General features: G+C 38.9%; 1 protein-coding gene across 3 annotated transcripts in view; it reads right to left on the bottom strand.

The window, feature by feature from the left end:
- The window catches only part of VPS13B (vacuolar protein sorting 13 homolog B), a 472,964-nt gene that overhangs the window by 83,869 nt on the left and 363,783 nt on the right, over positions 1-25,312 (bottom strand). For all 3 annotated transcript variants that reach the window (XM_089517705.1, XM_089517703.1, XM_089517704.1), the window contains exons 37-40: positions 19,192-19,394; positions 16,494-16,701; positions 16,009-16,193; positions 504-700 (exon numbers count right to left, since the gene is read on the bottom strand). In XM_089517705.1, the coding sequence (XP_089373831.1) occupies positions 504-700; positions 16,009-16,193; positions 16,494-16,701; positions 19,192-19,394 (793 nt within the window). The remainder of the gene's footprint in view (positions 1-503; positions 701-16,008; positions 16,194-16,493; positions 16,702-19,191; positions 19,395-25,312) is intronic.

Here is a 25,312-nt window from a genome sequence, read left to right as displayed (position 1 = left end):
TACTCTTCAAAGCCTTGCTGGTCCCATGAGAGACAACAGGCCAAAAAGCACAGAACTCATCTGGTGCTTCTGTGTTCAACCTAAGAACTAAAAGCAGTATAGTGGTTCAAGTAATAGATTAAACCTTTAGAATCAGGTTCCAAGTCCCTACTGTGCTTTGAAAGCACTAGATTACTCTATGCTATTCACTATCTCTTAACCTAACCTATCTCAAAGTGTTGTTGTGACAATAAAGCCGGTTAGGGGAGAGACTCCTCAGATTATTAGAAAAAAAAAGAAAAAGAAGCAAAACAAAAACACAAAATTAGGCTGGATATTTACCAGCAATGTTTTAAGTATGATGTATTCTTCCTCACTGCATGTGCCAGATTAGATAATGAGTAAGTTTGAACACAACATAAAAATATTTTGTGGGGAGAGTGAATGATTCCGTTTTGGCAATCTACCTCTGTGACCCCATAACAGAATTATCTCTCTCATTAAATACCTCAAAGTCTGATTACCTTTGGTCATCCCCTGAGTTCTGATTGCTATTTAGGACAATCCTCCAAAGATCTGAAGCTACAAGCTCTTTCTGGTCTGTAATTAGGTTGATAGTAGGCAGTGAAAGCTCACAAACTTTGCTTTCTGATAGGCTGAATTCTCTGAAAGCAACAAATGCTTTCTGGAGTTCATCCCAGTATTCCAAGCTGCACGGAATCTGTAATATTCACAAAACAAACTTTAGTTGCATGCCCTTTCCAAACAAACTGAACCCCCCCCCCCCATGTATTTATAATATTATTTATAACTGCTACATTGTTGCTTTTTAAAAAAATGGGAAATAGTAAATGATTGTACTTGCTGTCATCTCTTCAGTCACACTCTTAAATATTTCTTCCAGAATTTTAATATTAATCCATTTGATATTAATAAAGGCTTTTATCCACTTAACTATCATCTGTATATATTGCAACCAACTACTAAAAACAATATACAAGTCATCCAAATTACTATACAAATATACAAGGAAAATAGATGTTAAGTAGTTGCAAACTCTACAAAAGTTGAATGACACAATCATATCCAGAAAGCATTTTCCTAACACTTTAAGTAACTGAAATTTTTGATATAATTTTTCATGTACAAATAAAATTTGGAGACAGAAAGTAGCATTTCCCATTGTACATCTGTTAGAGATCAGGAGTTATTACAGTGAGTAGCTAATTATCTACTTAGACTCTTTTTTTCAGGAAGACTGACCCAGTCCAGGACAGGATATCCCACCTCTAAGAACCATCAAAAGTTTGTTCTTATCTAGATTCAGCATTGGCTTGTTAACCCTCATCGTGACTACTGCTGTATCTAAGCATCCATTAAGGAAGTATCACCATTGCTCATCCAAGAACAAAAATAATTGTGGTATGTGGTCAGTATGTCGAGGATACCATACTCCACAACTCACTCTCCCTCCCTCCACTGCCATGATATTCAGCAAGACATATTATAAAATATGACACACCACACCCACGGGAAGGGCAAATATCCATCGTAACCCTCTTCAAATGCCATTAATATGTGCTACTAGTACTGAAATAAACAAAATGAAGGATCTTGAATTTTCAGTATGTAGGCTATTTAGGAGTCAAACAGACTAAACCATAATTAACTACTCATAAGACCAGCATTAGGCCAATTTTATTATACACACCAGGAAGGCAAATAATTATTTGGAGGATTTTCTATTTAGCTGTTTAAATAGGAAAGCCTTTAAAACATATTTTTTAAAAAACAAGGCAGCAACAGAAAGCAGATTTCTTTGTACACAATACTTCATGCTAAGGCATTTAAGACATGAAAGCTCTTTATGTCAGCAAATATGTAGAATGCAGTGGAAATAGAGTGTATGTTATAAAATAAAAACTGCACATTCATTCTTCAGTGACCTCCTTAAGGATTTCGCGAGTCACCAAAATGCTAAAATAGCAAACTTCATAATGTGAAATATTAAAAGGAGATTGATAACCTGATATACAAAGGCGAGCAAGGGAGAAAGTCCCATTGAAACCCATAGGGTTCACAGTGGAAGAGAGCTTTGAGTACTAGATTTGGGAATTTAAACTTATTTCAACTGTATATTTCTAACCATATCACATCATTTGTTCTTGTGGGTGGATACAGGGTATTACTAATGGCCCAGCTTGGGAAATTTAAAGGAAGATGAATGCTTTGTGCAGTAGCAGCTGCCAAAAATAATAGTTTGAAACTTGGATATCAAGTATATTCCACAAAATGACTCATGGCAGGGGAAGTGAGGATATTAGTTGAGCTAGAAAGTGTCCCATAAGTGAAATAAAATTGTATTCCTTTTGTCTTGAAAAACATGATTAATACTTTACCTACATTTCAAATAATGGTTATCTCCAGGGATATTGCTCCTTCCACTGCTAACATAAAAGTTTAAGAAAGGGGCACTGACAGAATGCTGTTAGAACATACATACACTCTCTCTCTCTCTCTCTCTCTCTCTCACACACACACACACACACACAGAGATACACAAAACAAAACACCACTCTACACTCTGGGTCTTCCATAAAATACCAGCAAAAAAAAAATCTGGAGTCAGTGGCACACAGATAGTGAAACAGCAAGGCAAAAGGGGTGATGGCTTGAGCTTCTCTTGTTCAAGATGAGCTAAACCAGTTTCAATGGCAATCTGTGAAGAGAACTGAGTTGCTACTAAAAGCTAAGAAGAGATGAAATCAATTCTAAGGTGGGTAGCCTGAGGATAGTAACTGTGTGCTAGTGCAGGGATGACAGAATGGCCTCTTTTCTTGCTGATCCAGTATCTCTCTATCTGATCTGTTAGGTTCACTGGTGAAATTTTTTGTTTACTCAAGTAGAAGCAGAGGCAAACTATCTCAGTCAGGAATATTCTCCACCTGCCTCTCACTTTTCTATCCCAAAAGATACCTTTTGATTCTGTGTTTAGAATAATTTTATACTGCTATGCTAATTTAATATGTTTTAAATCCTTTTGTAAGCTGCTCTGAAACCTTGTGAGGGTTAACAAGCAGAATATCAATATTCACAAAAGAAAAAAAGAAAACAGTATTATCCATATAAGAATATTGCCACCTTTGGAACATCCCTCTTGACTCCAAAGATACTTTAATTTCTGAAATTATAATAGAAGATGAACATCCAAGTACCATACTAATGAACATTTGTATAATTAAAGATCAGAACACAATCTTAACAGTTGTTAACAATTGTGAAATTAGTAGAAAGCAAACCATTTATAATGAACACAGCAGTGGCAAATTTAGAAGCTGTATTGTTGGTATCTAGCTCCTCATAAAAACAACACCTTTGAGTAACTACTTGGAAGCAAAAGCTACCAGCAGCTGTCTACATATTACCAACTGCTGAAATAGCAGTGTTTCTTGTTCTGAATAAATGAATTCTAAACCAAAATTGGTTATGAATTTCACTTTAACTGGCTACCTTAACTTTGTTTTACTATATGTATGTGTGTATGTGTTTGCGCGCGCGTGCGCACACACACCCACACACACACATATATAGAGAGAGTTAACTCTAAATCTCAGTCCTACTGAAGCTAACTGCATTTAAACTTCATTGATTTAACAGACAAGGTTATGTATGTACTTAAACATTCAACTGAAACTGGGGAGGTTTCAACATATTAGGTCTGCTGGACCACACCCTATATGTTTACTTTAGAAGTTTAAATTTCTTATTTCTTAACAGTTTTCTCTAAGGATGTCTATGTCAGAAAAATATTACTTTACAACAAAGCACACACATTATACAAGAAGCCTATCTAGCTGTGTAGGTGTGACCAATAATTTTTTTACTGATGACACAGAATAAAATACAGTATATAAGAGAAGGACATTTGTCACGGTACTGGAATGTTCTTCTTATTTGTATAATTAATTCTCCATTAAAAATTTATATGTATCCATGCGCACAAAGATTTTGTTAATATCTATATTTCATAAGTTGATCGTCTGAGAAATGTCCCCAGAGAAATCCCCTCTTCTCCTTTTAAAAATTTTCCACTGTATTTCTCTCAAGTGAATGTGCCATCTGAGCATCACTTGAGGCAAATCAGTGTGGTTGAGGAAAATGCTATGGATAAGCACAAAAGCTAGATCTTAACATACCTCGTAGTCAGTGATTAATTTGTAAAATTAGAGATGCCCAAGACCATGACTGCCTGGAAGTTGGGCCTCTAATCTGAAAGCTTCACTCTCTAATCCTTAATGTGCAGGTCTGGAGGTTCAGTGAAAAAAAAAAAAGAGAGAGAAAGCCTTGCCTAACGTAAGACAAATTCTTATTGCAGGTCCTAACATTAACTTCTTGGAACAAAATCTGGGATCAAAACAGAGAGTTCCATGTTAAATTAATCACATAAATGGATTACTTTCCTCTAATTACAAATGTGATACAACTCAGCAGATGACAATGGTATCTCCTAAGACACCAAGGTAAGGTTAATTGAAAAGTGTACATAAAAAAACACACAAAATACTTCAGCTTAAAACTGATGGAGAACCTTTCTTGTCTCATTTTCCAGTGTCATCCCCATTTACTAGACAGGGTCATCAACCAACAACTGCATTTTTTCATCTGTTGGCAGAATTGGATTAAATTTAGACTTGTAGAAGTCAGTAACAGTTCTAACTCTCTGACCGTGGCTGCTCCTCCATCTTGGCTCATGTTTCCTCCTCCCTCCCACCATCTGCCAGCCATGTGTCCTAAATATCCTAAAGGTACCAAATCCTCTGATCTTGGAACCTAAACAAGGTCAGCACTGGTCAGTGCTTGGATGGGAGACCACCAATGCATACTGGTTCTGTAGGTTCTATTTCAGAGGAAGGAACTGGTAAAACCATCTCTGAGTATTTCTTGCCTAAGAAAATCCTATGAAATTCATGGGGTTGCCATAAGTCAACGGGTGGCTTGAAGGTACACACACCCTGCTGTTGTCTCCTCCTCCCTCTCTTGCCCTATTTCAACTTCTTTTTTGTGCTGTACATCATCTCTTTGCCCCAGCTGCTTAACTGCCTGGTCACCTTCTGTCCAAAGAAAGGCCTGCCTGGGCCTACTAGTCCTGCTTTAAAAATCTATCAGTTGTTTTGTGTACTTCCATCCAAGAACCTGGAAAGCAAGTAGCAGTCAGAGGGTGCTTCTACAGTGTAGAAATGATGCAGTTTGACATCACTTTAAGTGCTGCAACGTCATCCTATGGAATCACAAGATTTGTAGTTTTACAAGGCCTTCAACTTTCTTTGCCAAAGAGTGCTGGTGCCTCACAAAACTATAAATCCCAGGAGTCTGTAGGATGAAGCCATGATGGTCAAAGTGGTGTCAAACTGCATTATTTCTACAATGTAATTCAAGGAAGGTATTCACAAATAATTATAAAATAGAAAGTGGAGGGGGGATGAAGTAATCAAGCAGCCCCCTTGAAACTGATTTGTTTTAGCATGAGCTTCTGTGGATACCAATCCAATTGTTCAGATGCAACAACCCTTTGGAGTATTGCCACAGGTATACTGAGTTGCAAAGTTGCAAGGGTGTAATATGGGTGTAACTGGGTGTAATATGACAGAATGCCTTGAATCTATTTTCTTTGTTTCCATAAAAAATAAAATGAAAGCAGAAGAAAAATTATCCTGTACTTTATTTCCAAGTAAATACACTAAGATGTCTTCAAAAGTAGTACAATATATTCTCACTCCTTCTATTAACACTTGAACACATATTAAGTTCTATAAAAGAAATCATAGATGTTTAGTTATACAGCTGAAATGCTAGAGAAGTCATATTTCAGGAAAAAATACTTCTCTTTTTACATATCTCCCTGCTTTTAGATGACTTGAGAAGGAGGATTCTATACATCTTCAACTAATAGAAGCCATAAAACCCCCATTGTAATACTGGAACCAGTTGAGAAACCACAAGAATTCAAATGCAGGAAATCATGATTTTATAACATTTTAATGTGATCTACTCTTGGGAAACAAAGTTAACCAAGCCCTATTTCTGTTCAGGAAATATTCCACTGTACAGTTGTAATACATTGTGGTACAGGGTACAGCTGTGTGCTTTTCACCTGTAATGCCCCACTGGTATTGTGGCTTACTGCATTGCATCAAGATTGCCTTCCTGTCCGGAAAGCCCTCTAAGTACAAACAAGACTCTAAGCTGAGGTTTTATTTTCCCTTGGTATCAGAATATGGTAATTCAAGAGCCCTGAGAAATACTTTTTAACCTTTAGGAAGAAATATGTAGCATTCCTTTATTTTTAGAGAAAGCATGTGGCCAGCTTATCTTATCAATTCATCAAGCTACTAGGTTTAGAGTAAATGCAGGTGTGCTGAGTGGAACTATGAACTGTAGTGTGCCACAAAGGGTAGATTTAGTCTCCTTAAAATCTAGAAAAGCAAACAAACTTTTAAAAAATCAGTTTCTTAAGAACAGAAAGTGGAACAGTGTGTGATATAGACAGACATATATGCATATGGCAATAAAGTATTATGTTGGTAAGAACCAAAATAATATCATATAAGAAATGCCTTTCCTGCCTTTTATTATTGCACACACACCCACTGAAAAATTTGATGGCAAGAAGAGAAAGGCACTGTACAAAAATTCTGGTCTTAATGCTTGCTATTTGACTTTGAAATCTATAGAGTCCAACCTGCTCTGCATTTATTCTTCTCTTAATCACCACAAAGGAACAAGGCAATGACACACTATGTAAATAAAGAAATGCATTTCAGGAAAGACAATTTTATAGGCACTGAGCTGAGGTTCCATAACAGTAATGTTTTCCAGACTGTGCCATTCTCTGTCTCTCAATCATATTTACTTATCTGATGTACCCTACTTTACCATGGGCTATCTTTAAAGACAGTTCAAAAATTAAGAAGTAACTGATCACATACTGATGAGTGTTACATTTTACTTCAGTGACCCTACATGCCTTGAATATCAAATGAAGCCAAGATACAACACTATACTGTAGGCCTCCATCAAAGCTCTAGAGTCATTTATTTTCCATAGAGTTGTCTTATATATTTTAAGGGCTGTCTCATGTATAGTTTTATTATTGGAAGGGGGAGGCTTGCCCAGCTTGGTGGAGATGGAAGGAGGAAAATGAGGATGGTTGTAAAGGACCTACAGTCACTTCAGCACGGCTCATGCTGGGAGGAGTTTGCCACGTTGCTTCTGGACAATGTACTCCCTTGCGCCTCTCCCAGCTGCCTGGGCTCCCAGAAAAACCAGACAAAATGACCACTCAATAAAAGGTCACCAAGTGGGTGGGGGAGAGCAGATCGTCTGAAATCAATCCAGCAAACTCCTCCTGGCTTGAGCCATGCAGAAGTGGTTGTATGTGCTCTCTCACTCCCTGCCCCAAATCAAAGCAGGCTTCCTGGAAAATCATCCAGACCAATCGCCCAAGATCAGGTTCCAAGAGGTTGCAAATGAACAGACAGTCCCATTGTTTTTTCCAAAGGCAAAAGAAGCAATAGCTATGCTATCTGGAGGCAGGGGAGCATCACAGTCATCAGATTCTGCCTTTGGAAGGAGCAAAGGGAAGTACCTTTCAGTTCTCCTTCCTTGTTGCAAAGGTAAAGGGGGTGGCCGCCTGCCAGCCATTCACTTCTGCTTTTGGAATAAAAGAGCACAAGAACCCCAGAAAGGTCTCGAAGATGCTTGTGCCCATTCTTTGCAAAGGCAGAAGTGGGAGGCTGGCATTAGATATTAAGAGACAAGGCTTGGACAGCTTGGAGATATTTGTGGTTTTTCTACTTTCATGGGGATCCTGTGCCCCTAAAACCCTACAAATGTGGAGGGTTGTCTGTACTACTTAATGGGCTTATTCATTCCAGTTTCATCTATAATAATTTCATGATGTTCAAATACCTGAGATTGGAATTGTGGAACCAAAAAAGTATGGTCTAACATACTTAACGATATGATTACTGTAAACAGTAGATGAAACTGTCTCAATTTTATTTATCAGTTAAAGCAACTGAGAATCATGGGCTTCCAACTTAGCAGAAGCTCCCCTTTCCCTGTTGTGGAAAGGAAGCAGCAAGACCTCTCCATCTTCAGTGTCTGGTGGTGCATCTTTCTTGTAGGGAGCCCTGTGCCTAGTGCAGACTCCCTGAAAACAGCAGGAATGGCCAGCTAAACAGGAGATTGAATGGCTGGCCAGCCATGGGGTATGATGCCCTAGCACAGAGGCATGACGAAGACATATATGTCCTGCCCTGCCTGGGGAACAATATACCATAAGCATTCCCTAGCCAGTCTTTCCTCCCTTAGCTTGAGCTATATATGTGGGTTTCTACATGAAAGTCACGCCAGAATGAGATATTATTTTTGGTAAGTGAATTGTTTTCATACTTCTCAGTCTTTGGGGGAGTGATTTGGATATTATTTAGATCCATTGGGGGAGGAAACAAACATATACCTGCTTTCCTATATAGGGGGTCCCATTCAAGGACCTTATTAGTGGCTGAGGCATTCTGGACAAGAACAGCAGGGAATCCATCAGCCACTGCATCATCTTCAGGTCAAAGTGATAAACACACACCAGTACTGTTCAACATCTTTATCAATGACTTGGATGACAGAATTGGGGGCATATTTATCAAATTTGCAGGTGACACCAAATTAGGAGGAATAGCTAATACTCCAGAGGACAGGATCAAAATGACCTGAATAGACTAGAAAGCTGGGCCACAGCTAACAAAATGAACTTCAACAGGGAGAAATGTAAGGTACTGCACTTAGGGAGGAAAAAAGAAATGCACAGATATAGGATTGGGGACACTTGGCTTAAGGAGACAACATGTGAAAGGGATCTAGGAGTCCAAGTAGACTACAAGTTGAACATGAGTCAACAGTGCGATGCGGCAGCTAACAAGGCCAATGCTATTTTAGGCTGCATCAATAAAAGTATAGTGTCTAGATCAAGGGAAGTAATAGTGCCACTATATTCTGCCTTAGTCAGGCCCCACCTGGAATACTGTGTCCAGTTCTGGGCACCACAATTAAAAAAGGACATTGAGAAACTGGAGCGTGTCCAAAGGAGGGCGACTAAAATGGTGAAGGGTCTGGAAACCATGCCCTATGAGGAACGCCTTAGGGAGCTGGGTATGTTTAGCCTGGAGAAAAGAAGGTTAAGAGGTGATATGATAGCCCTGTTTAAATATTTGAAGGGATGTCATATTGAGGAGGGAGCAAGCTTGTTTTCTGCTGCTCCAGAGAACACGACCTGGAGCAATGGATGCAAGCTGCAGGAAAAGAGATTCCACCTCAACATTAGGAGGAACTTCTTGACAGTAAGGGCTGTTCGACAGTGGAACACACTTCCTCGGAGTGTAGTGGAGTCTCCCTCCTTGGAGGTCTTCAAACAGAGGCTGGATGGCCATCTGTCGGGGATGCTTTGATTTGGATTTCCTGCATTGCAGGGGGTTGGACTGGATGGCCCTTGCGGTCTCTTCCAACTCTATGATTCTATGGATTCTCTTCCAGTGGACGGGTTGAGGATGGGTGTCATCTGCCTGCAGACAGATTATTTGATACCTGGATCCATAGCCTATGTGGCACTGAAGCTCTAATAGCTGTAACCAATATAGTTGAAGTCATTTCAACTCCAGTATTGTCACCTGTGTGAATTAAGGAGTATCTTGTCACTTGAGCTTTCTTCATAATTGCTAGTCTGGGAAATATGTCACATATTAAAAATACCTGTGCAATTAAATGACCATCCGTTTGTTGTAATGGTCAGCTTCTGAAAGGGGCAAGTGTTAATCCTTGCTGTTGATAAGTGTAGCAGAGTATTTACTGCTTTATTTGCTAATGCTATGCTCTTAAATCACTACCTTGTCATACGCAAATTATTTGGATTCCCAAAATACTTGTTTCTGAAATGTGAGAAAGAAGTCAAACACCAGGAGAATTTGTGGTTTTCTAAGAAACCCCTTTCTCAAACTTTCAATCCCAGTTCAACATAGTAGTCTCAATAGGGAATGCAAAACAAAAAGGAAATGGAGTCAGCCAAAACTGGGGTATTCTCTGTTAAAAGGAAAAATGAATGTCTTTGACGCTGATCATAATTCGTTTTCTGTTGACTGTCATATCAAATCTTTTCTGAATTATGAGATGCCATAAATCTAAAGCCAATTGCTCTGATGTTCACAGTTCCTTTAGCCACTGTTTTAAGCAGTAGCAAGCTGTTTAAAACAGGCATATTTATAGGCTAACATGGCATGTTAACCAAGAATGTTCTATTTAAAGGGGGGGAAAACACTTAATGGAATATAATGCAATGAAAAAAAATGATTCATCAGAAGTTAAAGTTTTTCTTTAATAATTTCTTAATAAATATAAATTTTATAAATCCAGCTTAAACCTGCCATAAATCTTTTGGAGTCAATGGTAAGGTTAAAATATTATTGGATATGATCCATAAATGATTCAGTGCTTGGTTATATCACAAGCATAAAAATTCTCTATATGATGCCTGTTTCTTTCGAACATTACAGGAAATAGATACACAATGACATAACCTCTACATGATTTGTTAAAGAAAACTTATAGATCAGAACTACTGGCTGACATCTCACATAGGTCATTCAAGGGGGTAGATCAAGTCAACCCACTTACAAGGAAAATGGCTGACTGCTACATTAAAATAGTCTTAACCTGACCTATAAAGGAAAAGATCTACCTCCAAACAGATTTGGTGATGTCCCCTTAGTCAGCCTTCCTGTCAAAACAGAGTAAATATCAAGTAGGATCTGGTTATCAAAAAGAGCAGTTTTCCTTTGTTTTTTGATTACCTGTGAAGTTTAGGGGAGCACTCAAAGATGCATGCAAAATGCAATTAGCTAGATTGTTAGGGTCAGTGGAAATTATGTGGTAGAAAAAAATGAACCAAATAACAGTGCCCAGCCTCTCAGCAAGGTAGACATGTAAAACATCTTACCCTCTTACCCTTTCCCTCCACCACTCCCTTCTCCTTCTGTGTCATGTCTCTTTAGATTGTAAGCCCGAGGGCAGGGAACTGTCTAACTAAAAAGATCGTATGTACAGCGCTGTGTAAATTTACAGCGCTTCATAAATAAAGGTTAATAATAATAATAATAATAATAAAAAGAAGTGGAGCTGGATGCCAACAAATAAATTAAATTTGGGAATGAACATATGCAGCAATCTTGCCAATTGATATTTTGTCTGATGGTCTGATGCAAGGAACAAAATGACTTGTGGTCATGGATCAGACTTTTGGGATTTTGTCTACCTATCAAGGAGCCCGAGTTCCCCTTTGAAGAGGCAAGATCACCAGGAGATGTTGACATGACACAAGGAATGAATAGGGGAAATAAAAGAGTGAAAGGTGACCAGCTAACAGCTCCAGTCCTACCCTTTTTGGACTGCCTCGAAAAAAATACTGAAAAATCTAGTGAGAGGGCTTCAGGAATGGCCGCTTGCTCTGGAACCTATGTACTTGAAACTCACTGCACTCACTAGATGCATACATGATATTGAAGATACCACACATGCAGCCCTTCAGCAAGGGATATCACATGAAGACAGACTGCAGAAATTGGAACAAGCAGATGATTATCTCTTCAACAAGATTGAAGGCTTTGAAAATCAATGGAGACTGTTAAATATTCACGTAAGAGGACTCTTGGTGCATGTAGAACATGGTGACCTGCTGTGAAGATGATGTTCACTATCCCACCAATTCTTAACTGTGAGACTCAAACCCAGGACTCTCTTAAGTGTCTCCTGCACTATAACCTCCTTAGATGGCAGCATTCTGGGTTCCAAGTTTTCCCCCCAGCTTGGAACCACACACCCACTATCTAAGTCCCAAACCTAAAAGACTTTTCTCAATGTTGGTAGAGTTTTTTAATGTGTTCCTAAAATCACTTCAAACAACTGTTTGTTGAAACAAAGTAATAAATTTATTTACAAGTCAGGCTGTAAAAGTATCTATTTTGGTGGATAGTGTTCAAAATAGATACAGTGTATAAATACTTTATTAGTTACACAGTTTAACAGTTTCTTTACCTTGGTTTTGTTTCTCTATAGAAACAAATAAGGTTTCCTTATAGACTAAGGTGCTGAACAGACCACCTCTAAAGGGCGGTGTGCAGACTCGTCTTTCAGCGCCAGATAGGGGCCACAGCAACTACATGCTGTGGCCCTGATCTGGCCTTTCCGTGGCACAAAAAGGAGCACCAAAAAGCGGCTACCTTTTGCACCATGGAAAGGGTGTCAAAACCATCAGCGCAGCATTTTTTTGGTGCATCATCTGGACACAGTGTCAGAGGAGTGCTGTAACGCCGCCTGTGTGTGGTGGTGTGTGCGGCGTTACGCCGGCACAGGATGGAGTTAGGACATGCATCGTGTGGACGCCACATCCCCACTCTGCCCTGATGTCAGCCTTTGATGCCGGTCTGTCGAGGCCATAAGTTCTCACAGAACCTTTATTTGTATCTTATAACCCTTCTGGTTACCTGTGACTCCACTAGTCACCAAACACTGTCTCCCGCAGGACACTACAACAATTTAATTAAGGACACTCTTTGTTCCTTTCTTGGGTACCTAAAACCCTTTCTAACTGCCCCTCACAGCAGCCTAACTAGCCTGAACCCCTCAGGGTGCAATAAATATCAACTACTTTCAAACCTCCTCCCTCTTATATACTTACTCCTGGGAGCAGCCCCCACCATTTCCTGGCTTCACTCCCATAGACTAGTGCCAAGGTTCTAATCTGCCTGTTGTTTCCACACCTGTTATACTCACCTGAATTAAAGCTACCTGCCCAGACCTGGATTTTAATCCCTCAGATGTTGAAAGAATACATAGATCTATTGATCTTAACCAATAATAATAATAATAATAATAATAATAATAATAATAATATTTTCCCTCCTCTCCCAGATGGATTGAGGCGGGATTACAGTCCACTAACACATACATCAGTAATAAAATACATATAAAAATATATCAAATATCTTGCCTAGAGAAATTATCTCTGCTTTGCTCATTACCCAAAGAAGGCTCAGGTACTGACAAAACCGTTAATATCTCTGATCTAACCTATCAAAACCACAATATACAAGTATTCCAAGACCTTTCCCTGGAGATGCTGAGAAAAAAGACACAACTTTAAGCCCTTCGTGATAATTCTACAATAAGCAGGAGTGATGTATAAATGGGGTTCTTTTTTCAAGTGAATTATCATGCATGCAGAGACTTTCGTGACTGCCATATCTAAAATGCATATGTTGTTAACAGAATAATCCATTTACACTGTCTCCACTTTTCTTTTGCTTTAATCCATCTTGCTCCTATATGCTCCATTACCCATCCCCCTTTTACCTCTTATGGATGTTAATTGAGATTCATACCCCCTTGATATAGTTGTAAGTTTCCTTCATCATGAGTAATGATGCCTGTCCTTCAACTGCTCTATCTGTGGAATGGCAAATGGATGGATGCATACAGTGTGGGTGTTTACCACACAGACTGCAATCCTTTTTGGTAATTATCCTTTCATAATCCTTGTATTCTCTCCCTGGATGGAATTAGAATTGTCTCCTTCAGTGTTAAGGGTCTAGATATTCCATCAAATGTGCATGTGTTACCAAATACATAAAAAAACTAATGCCCATTATTGTATTTCAGCAAGAGACCCATAAGAATGAGACAGATTCCATTCTTCCACAATTCATATTTAATGCTCAATATATGACTGGTGATTCAAATAAGTCCAGAGGGGTGGTGATACCGTTTGACAAATCATGCCCACTTCAGGCTGAGAAAATAGTGAGAGATACCATGCAACTTGTCCCATGCAATCATAGCTGAGTTACTTTGTGGATGGCAAGAAAAATAAAATCTTGGCAACCACTAAATGTTCCCTTATTAAGGTGTGTATCTGTGGTGCCTCAGCCGTTGAGGATACTGTACATATCCTATTTGACTGTTGTATTTATGACAAGGTGAGATCCCATTTTCTACAACCATTTTTGGTACGAATGACTGATTGGGATCCTATAGTTAAATTGTACCATTTTCTTTCTGGAGAGAATTTACATTTAGTGCACTGTACCGTTAAATTTATTATAAATGCTGCTCACCTGAGAGATCAGTTTATTATACAAAATGGGGTTCCATGCCATGGTGATGAGTTTATTTAAATACTCCCATTGGTTTCTCCCACTCTCCCAGTCTTAGTGTGTTTGTTTTATTATATACCCTATCCTTATTTTATTAGATTTGCGTTTATTTAACTTTTATGTGTTTTATCTAATTTTATGTGTTTTACCTTTTTAGTTAATTTTATATGAGTCCAAGGAGTGACTCAGTTTTATCCTTGTATGTATTTTGATGTTTTGTATTTTATTGTTGATATGGTCAGTTGACTAATCAATAAACTTGTTGTTGTTGAAACCTTATTAGAGTGAATTGCTACAGTTAACATGTTTTTGATCCCTCATTTGCTTTTTCTACTTCAAAATATCCCTTTGACCTCGCCTCTATCTAAATGTTAAAAATGGCAAGTGATAATTAAGCACTTAATTGGTAATAAAAAAGGCACAGGTTCCTTAAGTGAGTTAGATATATTACTGCTAGAAATAGAGGATTAGCATTTCCTGACCTCACACTATTATTATTAATAAATTATTATTATTATTATTATTATTTTAATGCTTTCCAACTAAAAGGCAAAACAGACCACCCCAAAGAGGCAGCTTCAAACCGCCCCTTCCAAAGATGGGTTGGGGCCACAGCAACCTCACCATTTTGCTTGCCAGAAAAAGAGCAGCAAACAGGCGCTCCTTTTTGGGCCAGCAAAAAGCCAGCTTTTCCCACCTGCTGCAGAAGGAAGCCAGCTTTATGGCGCTCTGACAGTATGCAGTGTATATATGTCACGCCACCGGAGTGCCCGGAAGCCGGGCCATGTTTAGGCAGCTGGAAGCCGGCTTATGGGCAGCTTCAGAGCATGCAGGGTAAAAATGCTGTGCTCTGAAGCCACCTGCATGGCGGAGCAAAGGGGTGGTCTGTTTCACCGCTAAATCAGCTTATCTGATCAATAGCTGAAAGACATACCACCAGATGGGTTAAATCTGAAATTAATGACATCTCTTCACTAGAACCCACTTATTTATACTCCCAAGTCACGAGACTGAAACTTAAAGCAATATCCAATCCGTTTCTACACATTTCCCTGTCTATCTAGACTAACTGGATGCACATGCTAGCCTGCCAGGTCGATATCCAGACAAGTCAATCCTAGGCCAAGGCTAATCACCTTATCTTCTCTACAGCATTACATGATACAGGGGAGCATGGGCCTTTTGGTCAGTGCATACGGGCACTCACTTTTACATTGTGTCAGACATCAGGTAGAAAGACTGAAAAAATAATATTTCACATTTCTAATGTGTCCAAAAGACAAAATAAAGATTTTTAATGACAAATATGAACAAAGAAAAACTTTTGTAAATATGAGAGGGGAACAAATAGCTATTAGTAGGTGGATACCACTGAATCCTTTACAGAATCCAGGTTTCAGATTGTCCCCGGATTATTTTAGCCAGGCTTAAATAGACAATCAAATTCAGACCAAGGAGTGGGAAAATACATATGGGGGTGGGGGAGAAGGTTGCATTAATGAGTGGGATGTATGGAATCCTGTGAGCCAGTTCTAAACTTTTGCACCAGAAAAACATTATGTTTGCAGATTTTCAGAATTTCAGGAACCCACCCCCGGCCAGTTTATTCAGACCAAAGCATTCAAAATAAATAGCTACACTCATTATAATGTCTATGCTTCTTCTTTTCAAATCAGAGATCTTTGCTAAAATTTTCTAAAAATGAAAGTATTTTAAGAACTTTCCAAATAACACTTTAAAAAGTACTTTCCAAATTGACAAAAATGCTACCAACCTGAAGGACATCGCCAAGGTCTGCAGTGCTAATATCTGGATCTTCAGTGGTGTTAAAAGGAACGGGTGTGATTCTCACAAGTGTGAGCACTCTGGGTTCTGGATATCTCCACAGCATCATTCCTGGACTATCCTCTGTTTCATTGTAAAACACAACTTCATAGGCACTAGGGAGTTTCTGTGCTTCTATCAAATTAGGAAAGGAAGCCATAATTGGTTACATAATTTCTAAAAAGGGAGCATGCTGTTTTATGAGAACAAGGCAATTAAAAAGAAATCCCTTTGGATCAAAAGGAGGAAAAATAAAAAGAGCAATCTCCCTAACTTTTAAAAAGTCACAGTAAAAAATGGAGAAAAATGTCAAAACATTTTCTAACAGATAACTTTTTTGGTTCTTAAAAAAAACCCTGTTAATGGAAAGTAATGTTTAATAGGGTACTACTGAAATTATTTTGTAACTGGAGTGCATTTTAAAAATACTTGTACCTGTATCTTGTATGTATTGGAACAGCCCTGTACGCAGATCATCTGAAGTATGCTCTGTTTTAGAGCCCTGGTTACTTTCTGTAGGAATCTGTACGGGATTTATTTGAGCGGTGCCCTGCCTCTCCTCCTTGTCATCTTGCAGAAAGTAACTCTGCAAATGTTCATGCAAAAGAACTAAGCAATTCAAATGTTCTTGTCCCCAAAAAACCTTAAAGAGAAGAGAAAAGTAACTTCAAAAACATTTAAACATTTTAAGTTCAACCATCACAAAACCAGCATAATTGCTAGCTAGTTTATTCTAGAAATTCTCCAGACTTAACAGATAAATAAGCTTGTACATTTTGAAGGGTTTAAAAGACAAGACTCTGGCCCCAAAATACTAGGAAAAGCAGATGTATTTATAATGGCAAACATTTTAAGTGCAGCAAAGTTTCCTACAACAACACATGGTGAACTTCCTTAAATAAAAAATAAATAAAAAATCTCTCAGTAGTAGGAAACAGAACAGACAAGATCCCTCAATTTCTCTCTCTCTCCTCACATGTCAAGTGATAAGAGTTAGAAAAATTATATATGAGTATGTAGTATTCTTTAATCCAATCATTGTATAGATTAAGAGAAATACATTGTACAGACCAAGAGAAGTAATAATATCCTTCTATTCTGAATCACAGAAACATAGAGTTGGAAGAGACCTCCAGGGCCATCCAGTCCAAACCCCTGCCATGCAGAAATACACAATCTAAGCACATCCAGCAGATGGTCATCTAGCCTTAGGGAGCTGGGGATGTTTAGCCTGGAGAAAAGAAGGTTAAGAAGTGATATGATAGCCCTGTTTAAATATTTGAAGGGGTGTCATATTGAGGAGGGAACAAGCTTGTTTTCTGCTGCTCCAGAGAACAGGACCAGGAACAATGGATCCAAGCTGCAGGAAAAGAGATTCCACCTCAACATTAGGATGAACTTCCTGACAGTAAGGGCTGTTCGACAGTGGAACAAACTCCCTCGGAGTGTAGCGGAGTCTCCTTCCTTAAAGACTCCACTAAGGAGTCTCTAAGGAAGATGGATGGCCATCTGTCGGGGATGCTTTGATTTGGATTTCCTGCATGGCAGGAGGTTGGACTGGATGGCCCTTGTGGTCTCTTCCAACTCTATGATTCTATGATTCTATGAAAAATAAGAGAAACAGCTAACATAAGTATCATAAACATATCACAGCAATAAAAAGATAAAAAATGACAAGATGAAAGTACATGAAAGAGAAGCAAATTAATAAGTTTAACAACGATTTTAAATGTTAAATATTTAACGTAGGATGCATATTAACCTCATCTGCATGGTACTGTAATTAGTAATGAATGATGATTAAGCCTTGGCATCTAAAAATTAGCATAACTAATCTTTTGTGGGTGATATCTCATATACACAAGAATAAAGCAGCTATGAAATATCTGCAGACTACACATTCTTCTTATTTTGATGGCAGTAGTGGCACTTCTCATTCATATAAATGCCAGAGACAAGAAGATTTTGTAGACTGGAGTAGGAATTGAGTAGACCATGGATTGTATGCAAACCATGAGGGTTTTTTTTACAACCTTCAGACTTTGTCCAGAACATCAAATCCACCAGTTCCCACAACCTGTTTTTATTTATTTATTTGGAGGATTTTCATGCCAAAACTGATCTACTGCCATTCCTGGAGTCTTCCAGCAGTGCTGGATCATTTCCAACTCCTGTCCCCAAGGTACAGCTAAAATTGATTTCCAATTATGATCATTGCCCTATTTTCAGATTCAAATCGGCACAGTGTGTCTTGATCCAGGGATGAAAATTTGTCCTTGCATCCTCTGCATGGGCCTACACTCCTCTAGATTAAAGAAAAGGAACATTAAAAAAAAAACTATTAGCATATCCCTAGCCCCTCTGCAGTGGCTTCTTTACTTTTCCTTGCAAGGGAAAAGCCTCTAACTAGGCAGATAAAATCCATCTTCAGACAGCAGAAAAGACTACTAAAAACATCATCATACAGTCCTAATATATTGTCACTTTTGCAGAGTATCTGAAAATCACAATATAAACTTTAAAAACAGATAGTGAAACAGACAGACTGCTACTTGGATTTAAGATGGAACAAATAAATCTTTGGGTTATTTTCAAGTTACTGGGGATTTTTTAAAATTAAAAATGAATTCTTTGAAAACTATCATAATTACCAAAGGAAAGAGATTCCCAGTAAATGTTTTCAGGCCTGAATCCAACTGCGAGTTCTAACAGTGTTTAGTTAGTAGTCTAATAAGACATTCCTATACGACATATATAATTGGATGCCATTTCCATGTATGAAAACAAATACTGTCACTGCTGTTGTGTGCTTTCAAGTCATTTCTATCTTTTGATGATCCTCTTAACCTTATCAAAGGATTTCCTTGGTAAGCTTTGTTCAGAGTGGGTTTGCCTTTGCCTTTCTCTCAGGCTGAGAGAATGTGTCTTGCCCAAGGTCTGAGTAGATTTTCATAGATAAACAGGGATTTATAGCCTGGGCTCCAATTCCCAGGCCATTACACAATGCTGCCTTTCAAGAGGCAAATATACACATGCTAAAAATTCCTCAGATTTAGGAAATTTTCTCATTCTGTTGACAACTTCATATTGTCCTGACATCCAAAGTCTCAGTTAGGAATTACCACATACAAACCTGCATCAGTCCACTTCTCACATCTATGTGTACTTTTGGAACTGACAACTCTGGACCAGGATTACCACTGTGTTTACACCATTTGGCTTTTACAGTAACAGAAAAACAGACAGGTCCAAGCAGCATTCTGCTTTTTTCCTGGAGACTTGTCTCGATAAGGAAATCACTGATGTCAAGCATTAATGATGATCCATTAATTCTACCTAATATACAAACAGAAAACAAATACTGTTAAAGTTAGATGTCATTACATTTAGTGCAACTTTCCCCCCATAGCATTATTGTTACACTTATATTTAAAGCTCCATTTTAAGCTGGTAAGGCTGAATTCATTCATTTATAAATAAAATAAAATTTATAAATTAAGATGATAAATAAATAAAAAAATAAATAATAAACAAATTTATTTACTATCCCTTGCTATAGCTGAAAGGATGACCTGCACAATTGTTTTCTTGAAAATAGCCAAAAGTAAATTATTTTGTAATTCAAGTGTTGCTTTTGACTACATATTCTCTCATTTAATATTTACTTATTAACCTTGTTTTTCAGTAGTATCTCTGGGAATACAAGCAAAACAGGCAGAGAGGAGCATGCAAGACCAAAACTCAAATACTACACTATGGTTTAGTATTTAATTTGAAATGGTTTACCTCAGACTGGGTAAACTATGGCCAACAAGCAAAATATAGCTCCCAGTGATCCCCACAAACTCCTAGATTTCCCAGGATCAAACCCCCTCCTTCCATCATAGAAATAAAGAAAACTAGTTGAAATCAAAAATTAGAAGTAACTCCCAATTTTTCTTTTAGTTGCTCACTGTCCCTTGGAAGGGGTAACCTTTCAAAACAGTTGCGATGGTGAAAGCTGGCCTCGCTGCCATTTGCAGTTGCCTTTCTTTTAACTGAATTTATTTATTTATTTATAATTTTATTTATATTATATTATTATATAATATATATATATTATTTATATGTTGCCTTTCTCCCAGAGTGGGATCCAAGGCAGCTCACATATGTATTTTGGCATGTTCTCTAGTTTACTGATTTGTTTATTATATATCTAATCTACCAGTAACAAAAGATACTTGATGGCCTGCGAAAAGATTAAACAATAAGATACAACAAAATCATCGTCGTCATCACCACCACCACCACCATCATCTTTAAAGCCTAAAAATTTAAATGTATCTGGCATTGAAAGTACTGGGACCAGGTATGTCCTTTTGGAGGAAATTCCATTAACAGGACATAACATTTGAGAAGCTATTCTCTCTTTTTGCCAACCTTCCTCAGCTGAGGTATCCAAAGGAGGGCCTCTGAAGATGTTCCAAGCATCCAGGAAGACACATGTCAGAGATAATGCACCTTGTGACACTGTGTACCCAAGCTCTTCAGAGGTTTAAAGGTCATCACACACACTTTCAACTGGGCACAGCCAGTGCAGCTGAAAAGGCACTTGTGTTATCATATCAACCAGTTACAGTTAGTAACTTAGCAGCTCTAGTGTGAATAAACTCATGTTTCTAAGGTGTTTTCAAAAGTGCTGTGATGGGGACCCCTTTGGAACATCTGCCTAGAGAGCTGCAACCAAAATTGACATGAGTGGTAGGGTACATGAAACATCCAATCTACTACAGTGGAAATGTATGGTACTCTTAGAAGAGACCAAAACAAAAACCCTTGCCAATTTAAAGAGGGATGAGAGTCAGCTGAGAGGGACCTCAGAACGCGCTTTAAGTAAGGTCTGAGCCATCACCTTCAGAAGGGAAAGGCTGGGGTTGTGTACAGTGTAAAAGACTGAGAGGAAATGCAATGGACCCTTGTTATATGTTGGAGTTTGATTCCAAGATCCCTCGTGTATAACCAAATTTGTGTATGCTCAAGTCCATTCAATATAATAACATTGCAAAATGGTGTCCCTTATAAAAAATTGAAATTCAAGGTTTTATATTTGAAATTTATACTTTTTTTTAACATATTCAAACCGTGTATGCTTGAATCCGTGTATAAAAAATCAATGTATAAGAAGGGCCAACTGTAGTACCTGAAGTGGATCTATTTGTTATATAATGGGCTGGTGAGCTGACACCTGATAGAACTAGAGGGTTATTGGGTTAGTCCTTGATGAAGATATCTTATACTTGTCACTATAATAAGAGTTACAGTTTGTTTTCATATAATCACTAAGGGGTGTGCAGACTACCCCTAAGGGGTAGCCTGCAGCTGTCTTCGTGTGCGCTGGATCAGGGCTGCAGCAACTGCATGCCATGGCCTCGATGTGGCCTTTCCAGGGCGCAAAAAGAAGCCACAAAAAGCAGCTCCTTTTTGCAGCCTAGAAAGTGCATGATAGCTGCAATGCTGTGGCTTGAAGGTGCTCCTTTGGTTCTGTGTTGTGTGGATGCAGCACCAGAGGAGCACCGTGACGCCATGCGCCATGTGGAGTGGCGTGCAGAGACATGGCGCCCTGGGGGCAGAGTCGGGGTGTGCATCATGTGGACGCAACGCCCTGACTCCGCCCCCAGGCCGCCTTAATGTCTGGTCTGCACAGGGCTCAAGACTGTCAGTGTGGTGTATTATTCAGAAACATGCTAACAACTACTCTGTTTGGACACTGGAGTAAACACTGGGGTTCCTAGACCTCTGATACAAAGGGGGTGTTTGACAAAGGTAGGTAGGAGATATTGCTGAGGAAAGAACAGAGCAATGCTTTTTATTAAGGTGAGACTGAGAGCCAGTCTAAGGAGGAATAAGGGACTGTCCCTGCCTGTCACAAAAATCATTGCAATAATCCTACAAGTACATTACCAGATATAGCATGATTTAGACATCAGCACGTTAAGCCTGCTCTAACAGGTTTATCAGGCTAAGCAGATAAAAGTCAGTTTTATGCTATGGAATTCTGGGGACTGTAGTTTTGTGAGACATTGAACTTTCTCTGCAAGAGCGCTCTGGTGCCACAACAAACTACAGTTCCCAGAATTCCATAGTATTGAGCCAAGGCAGTTAAAGTGGTGTCAAACTGGATTATTTCTGAAGTGGGGATACAACCCTATCAATGGAGGGTACCAGTATGTCAAGCAACAATGATGGAGCAGCACCTCCAAACTACATAGCAGATCCAGAGGTACAACCTCATTCAGAAAAGGTTGAAAACTCAACTGGACAAACTAGTTAAAATAATTCACTATATGCAGTGTGAAATTACAACAAAACCCATTCCACAACATATCCAGTTGCAGTAACTGTGTTTTTAGTTTGACTACACATATACATTTTAAGAAAGAAAAATGTTGCCTAAAAATCCAAACACTTCTACTGTAGTTCAAATTGCTTCAAAATTCTTAGGACAACAAAGACAAAATAATATACTTGAGGGCCAGGGGTTCTCACCCCATTATAAATGACACTATTAATATTTGGAATTGTCATTGTGAATATTGAATTTCAACATACTTAATCTGTAATACCTATAGCTTATTTTCCTAATGTAATTTTAATATTTATAAAAGATGAAAGATTAAAAAACACCTAGGGTCTACAACGGACAGCTGTTTCATGGACCAGAATTTTCAAACCACTGAAAAAAAGAAAAAGAAAATACTTCAGTAAGTCCGAACTCTATCCTGCATATAACAGAGACACACCTGTCTCAAATGAGGTGGAGAAGCAGAGGGATTTGCTTATTTAATCTCTTTTAGAAATTTGGGGAAATTGGTCTGTTTCCTTACTGTAACATTTCCACATGTACCTATCATGCCAAGAATAATTTCATAATGTATTCAGTTATTGTTCCTTAAGAATAAGGTTTATGTTACAGAACAATAATGTTTCATGAACTTTTTTTTGACTTCAAGTACATGCTGAATACTTTAACTGAATCAGACAGCAGCAGAAAAGACTGAGACCCTAACATAAGTGTTATCCAGGTGGTCATGCTGGAAAACAAGGTATATGCTAAAAAGTACACAAACACATAACGCACCTACAGTCTGTATGGAATCAATAGAGACATAACACAAAACTTTTCTAAACCATGGATAAGAGATAAAGAGCAGACCACAGTAAATTGTGTTATACACAGACTGAGTGTTGGTTCATCTGTTCCAGAATGTTGACCCATTTCTCATTTTCAGACATAGGTGCCAACCCTTATATGGACAAAATGGCACTACCCACACACAATAGGGAGTAATCCGTAAGCTAGGAGGAGTCCTAAAATTTATAAATATACTAAAACATTGGTGAAAAGGGCAAACAGCTTTTCCACACCTGCAAAGCTCAAACACCACTGTTCGTGTACAAAATGCATGCATGAGCCACCCAGCTTATTTGCTATAAAACCCATTAGAACCACAGTTACATGCAACAGGCTTCCAAAAACCATTGGGTAGTACTAAAAGGAAATTGCAGAAGATGGTACAGAAGGAGCAGAGAGAGAGCGGAGGGCAAGCAACAAAAGCAAGCCAACTTGGAGAAGGAAAGAATGAGCCTAATTGGAGGAAAATAAGAGATGATGGGAAAGAGGTGAATTATCAATGAAGCAGGGACGTAGCCAGGATTTTGGGAAGGGGGGGGGGTCCAGACTAAGTGGCACCATTATAATGGGGCTTGGGTGCGGTGGCGCGGCAGCACACACCATTCATTTTATCTAACGGAAGGGGGGGTCTGGACCCCAAGAAACCCCCCCCCCCGGGCTACGTCCCTGAATTAAGATGGGTCATCAGTAAAGGAAATTCATCACAAGGATAAGACTATATTTCTGTTAGTGAGAGCAATGACAGAAATTGTTAAAACAGATAGATGCCTTTTCCAGAAGGATATTGCTCTGCTTCTCCCCTCAAAAATCTCTTGTCGAGTCTGAACAGCAAAAGGCTATTCAAAGATGAACACCTTTAGTACTCCTTGGTGTAATTCCATTATGTATGTCCTGTATAACACTCTTGCACAAAACATATAAAAACAGAAGGGAGGCCAAAGAATGATACATGAGAGGATGCAAGTGGGAGACAAAACTATGGAGCATTACAGAAAAGAAGATCACGTTACAGATGGATTGAGATCAAGACTAAGATGGATGAGCTCAGTCAAAGAAGCCACAGCCCTGAGTCTGCAAGACCTGAGCAGGGAAGTTAATAATACAGTGTCTTGCAGGTCACTTATTCATAGGGACATCTTACATTAAAACCAACTTGACAGGGCATACAGTTGGCACTTCATAACAACTAGTTGTGTTTTTTTTTTCGTCCATGGATTCAACCAAGCATGGCTTGAAAATATATTTTTAAAAAATCTCATGGCTTGAAAATATATATATTTAAAATCCCCCAAACCAAAACTGAGTTCTTCACCTCTTTATATAAGTGATCCCATTTTACTACACCATTATATATAATGGGATGGCCATCTGTGGATTTTGTTATCTACAGGGGATCCAAACCACAGCAGATACTGAGGGCCCACACTAACAACAATTCCTCCTTATAAATTAATCCATACAAAATGTGTTATGAAATCCTAGTCCTCTACTCTCACGAACAATGCTTCAACTTATCTATCATAGGCCCTGTACAAATGGGCTGTTTCGTACGTACTCCGTATGTACTAGGGTTGCCTGGGGGCATATCTTTTAGACACCCCCAACCCTAGTACATACAGGGTATGTACAAAATGGCGGCGCCCTGTCCACATGGGCGTCGCCATTACGATGTCACGTGACGTCCTGGTGCTGCGGAAGGGTGCCTGTGGCACCCTTTCCGCAGCGCCAGAAGGAGCTCCATTTTAGAGCTCCTTCCTGGGTTTGTGTCGTTGGCGCAGCCTTTACATGGCTGTGCCAGTGACACAAAGGAGAAAGGGGCCGAGTGGCCCCTTTCTCCTTTTCCCCACCGCTATCGAGGTGTCCTTGGGGCTTGAAGCCCCAAGGGCACCCCTTTCCAGGCCATGGGGAAGCGGCCTTTTGCTGCTTCCCCACGGCCTGGAAAAGCGGCGGATCGGGGCCTCAGGGCTGCCGCTGTGGCAGCTGAGGCCCCAATCTGTCGGGAAAAGGCGGTCTGTAAACCGCCTTAAATACCAGAAATTTAAACTGGCAATTTTTATATGTAAGGTTTTCACAAACAGGTCTG

The sequence above is a fragment of the Sceloporus occidentalis genome, unplaced genomic scaffold, assembly GCF_023333645.1.
Source record: "Sceloporus occidentalis isolate IW3139 unplaced genomic scaffold, rSceOcc1.0.p SCAF_3, whole genome shotgun sequence".
Classification (NCBI taxonomy): Eukaryota; Metazoa; Chordata; class Lepidosauria; order Squamata; family Phrynosomatidae; genus Sceloporus; species Sceloporus occidentalis.
This window is presented reverse-complemented; position numbering and strand designations above follow the sequence as displayed.